Below are 3,224 nucleotides of genomic sequence, written 5' to 3'. Positions count from 1 at the left end.
TTGAAACTGAGGCCCCTGTCCCCAAGTTCCAATGTAATTGATAAAGAAGCAGCGGTAGGTTAGAATTACAAACAAGACAAAAAATTATTTGACATACATCATGTACATAAAACTGCTACAATAAAACTTCGTTCAATCGAAACAGAGGCCCCTGTCCCCATGTTTCTAAGATGATGACAGCTGATGAGGATTGTAAGAAAAAACAAGGGCCCATAACCCCATGATTTTCTGTTATTTTTTGTTTAACAGAGAAATTCAAATTAGATGTTCAACAATGGAATGCGAATATACTTTTTGTACGCATTTGATTTCCATCGTTCTAACAACTGGATTTGTTCATCTGAGATTCCCTTTGATTTGGCTAACGTAGCTGCACCAATCGGAATGAATGTCCTTTATAAAGTTTTGTGTCATAATTTAAATAATTAAGTGATATTTTTAATTGCTGATTAAAGTAATGACTTGAAACTGGTGACTTATCCTGAAACATGAAAAGTGGTCCATCACTACCTCCTCTTAATTCTTTGTATTCCCACATTGCCAAAACTGCACATAATTCTGGTTTGTCTTTGTTGGCATTTAAATGAAATGTCACAGGTGGTTTTCCTCTATGATGCTTAAAATCAACCATGGTCAAAGTCATACATTCTGGTACACCATTCTGTTGTTTCTCAAATGACACTGCTGATAAATTTAAAGTGTTTTTTGTCGGGGAAGTGATTTCTCCCACCCTTAAGAATGCATGGAATGCTAATAAAAACATCGCCTTAAAAAGAGTTCTCTGATAAAATGACTGAGTACACTTAGGTAACGAGTTTATTATTCTCTGTAATATTATTGGCGTAATGGGAAGACGAGTATCTGGTCTAGCTTTGAGTTTCGAAAATCCTTGAATTGTTCGTTTCAGAATGAAATTTTGAGTTGGATCAGGATAACCCTCCATTTTGTGAAAATGTGCCAAAGCTGACATGTATGTGGTAACAGTCTGAGGCGAAAGTTCTTTCTGATAGCAATAAGAAATAAATAAAACCAACTGTTCGTTTGTCATTGGAAACATTGGGGCTCCTGGAAAGTACTTGGATAAGAATTCGTTGCAAGTCAGCTTGGCTCTGTCGTAAGAATTCCGCGTTGAAACTGTCAAAGCATTTTCTGCCAAGTATATTGAGAGGGACTTCAGAGCCTGAACATCTCTTCTGGTACAGGTGTCGACTGGTGATCCATATATGGTGCTAGTCTGTGAAACTCCAAAATCTGCAAACGAGACAATTTGTCACTCGGGTAAAAATATATTAATTTTAGGCTATCACATTTTCCGCCGAAATATAGCTGAAATAATGCCGACTCGTCACTTGGCGTTAAACAATATACAATCAATCAATCAAGCTGTCACATTTTTTTTATCTTTTGACAATAAAGGAACCAAACGAATGATTTAGGTACAACTTAATTAATAGTCAAATACAACGTAGGGTACGTACCCCTCGTGGCCTTACACATGGTTAGACGGTTTTCAAACGTGAAGGTATCTTGGTTTAAGCTTTAATTTTTTCCTCCAACTAATCATGCATTATGAATACACATACACGGCTTTACAATATCATTTTAGAATGCAGGCTCAGTCAAAGATTCACAGGACTTTATACTTTGGAGTTGAAGAGAGGGATCATGAAAGTACTGAGGAGGTGTATGTAAAAATCAATGATGAAAATGATTTTTGTACAGTCCTCAGGGTTTTCACAACTCCTGAACTAGCTTCGAAAATTAGAGCTCAGGGTATGTATCGTACAACTGTTTCGTCTGTATATATGTAAAAAAAAAAAAAAAAAAAAAAATTAAGATAGCTTTCAGGCCATCATTAAAAATATTTTTGTTTGATGTACTCCGACCCACATTTTTCAAGGTAGTTGGGTAAGTAGGTTGGTACATGTACTTAATTTTTTTTCTTTTTTTGCTTTACAGTATTGGACAAAGTGATAACTGTCATAAAAATCACAGACTCAGAAATACATTGATGTTTGCATTACACACTGGATAGCTATACAGATTTCATATTTATTGCTATAAAAATTTCAAATCAAAAAGCATCCTAGAGAAATTATGGTATACTATAGAAACTAGAAAAAAAAAAAAGAAATAAAAAATTCAAGGTGCTGAAAAAAATGATTGGGTAGGGGCAATTTGATGGGTCGGTCGGAGTACATCAAACAAATCATCTTTCGTTGTTGGCCTCATGTTTTCTTTTAGTTTGATCTCCTTTATAGAGTTGATGAAGGAGGTCATTGCAAAATATTAAAATATTGTTCAAGTACAAGAAGAAATTAAAATGTGCAATGTACTTAACATGATTTACCATTTGAGTTTTAACATTCACCATTCACTCTATAGAGGTCCAGTACAATCAGTACATTTAGCTATGTAGCTAATATTACCTACGAAGCTTTGTTTTGCTACTTCAAGTAGCTTTATTCAGCTATTCCAATGCAACTTTTCACAACTTTGCATTTCAAATTACAGATATTACATGTCAAGTATGATTAGTAATGTAAAGGTCATGACCACTGTTTTACAATCAATCATCTAATTACAAAAAAAAATTGTAGATGAGGCAACTATTAATGAAATTTTGGGATGTCAATCAAAAGAAGCTGAAACAAGCACAAGGGGGGAAGACACGCCAACTACATCAAGGTCAACCTCACCAACAACATTCAACTCGCCAACATCAGTCACAAAGAGCTGGACTAAATGTGCAGAACAAAATCTGCTTAATCTATACAAAGAAGTTGAAAATTCAAAGAAGCCTGTTAAGTCGAAATGGATGTTAATTTCCAAGGAGCTGCAAAGTATTGATCAGTATTATGAATACAGTGCAGAACAATGCAGACTGAAAATAAAAAGCTTGAAAGAAAGGCATGGCAAACTGAAAAGAAAATTAAATAAATCTGGAACAGAAAATCCTAATGATCCTCTAGAAGATGAAATGGAGGATGCATTTGGAACCCAACAAGATATACATCCCTCATACACACTTGAATCTGCAGCCAAGCTGAGTAGCACAGGTGACGCACTGAAATTTTCATAACAAAATTAATAATTTTAACATTAATTGGAAACTTCATACTTGAATATGAATTTAATTTATTTATGGTACATGTACGTTGTGTATCCAATATGTCTGTAAGCAATGCAAGTACTAAATTAAAATGCCATCTTTTTTTAATGAT

The 3,224-nt window shown here is 34.4% G+C and overlaps 1 protein-coding gene across 1 annotated transcript; it reads right to left on the bottom strand.

The window, feature by feature from the left end:
* Nucleotides 1-361: 361 nt before the first annotated feature.
* On the bottom strand, nucleotides 362-1,497 carry LOC133204836 (uncharacterized). Its single transcript, XM_061340580.1, has 2 exons — nucleotides 1,479-1,497; nucleotides 362-1,251 (listed from the first exon to the last, which is right to left on the bottom strand). The coding sequence occupies exons 1-2, from the start codon at nucleotides 1,495-1,497 to the stop codon at nucleotides 362-364; spliced, it is 909 nt and encodes a 302-aa protein (XP_061196564.1).
* Between the last annotated feature and the right edge of the window lie 1,727 nt (nucleotides 1,498-3,224).

This window comes from Saccostrea echinata, unplaced genomic scaffold (assembly GCF_033153115.1).
Source record: "Saccostrea echinata isolate AGI-Se365-2 ecotype Australia unplaced genomic scaffold, CSIRO_AGI_Sech_v1 ptg000054l, whole genome shotgun sequence".
Taxonomy (NCBI): domain Eukaryota; kingdom Metazoa; phylum Mollusca; class Bivalvia; order Ostreida; family Ostreidae; genus Saccostrea; species Saccostrea echinata.
This window is presented reverse-complemented; position numbering and strand designations above follow the sequence as displayed.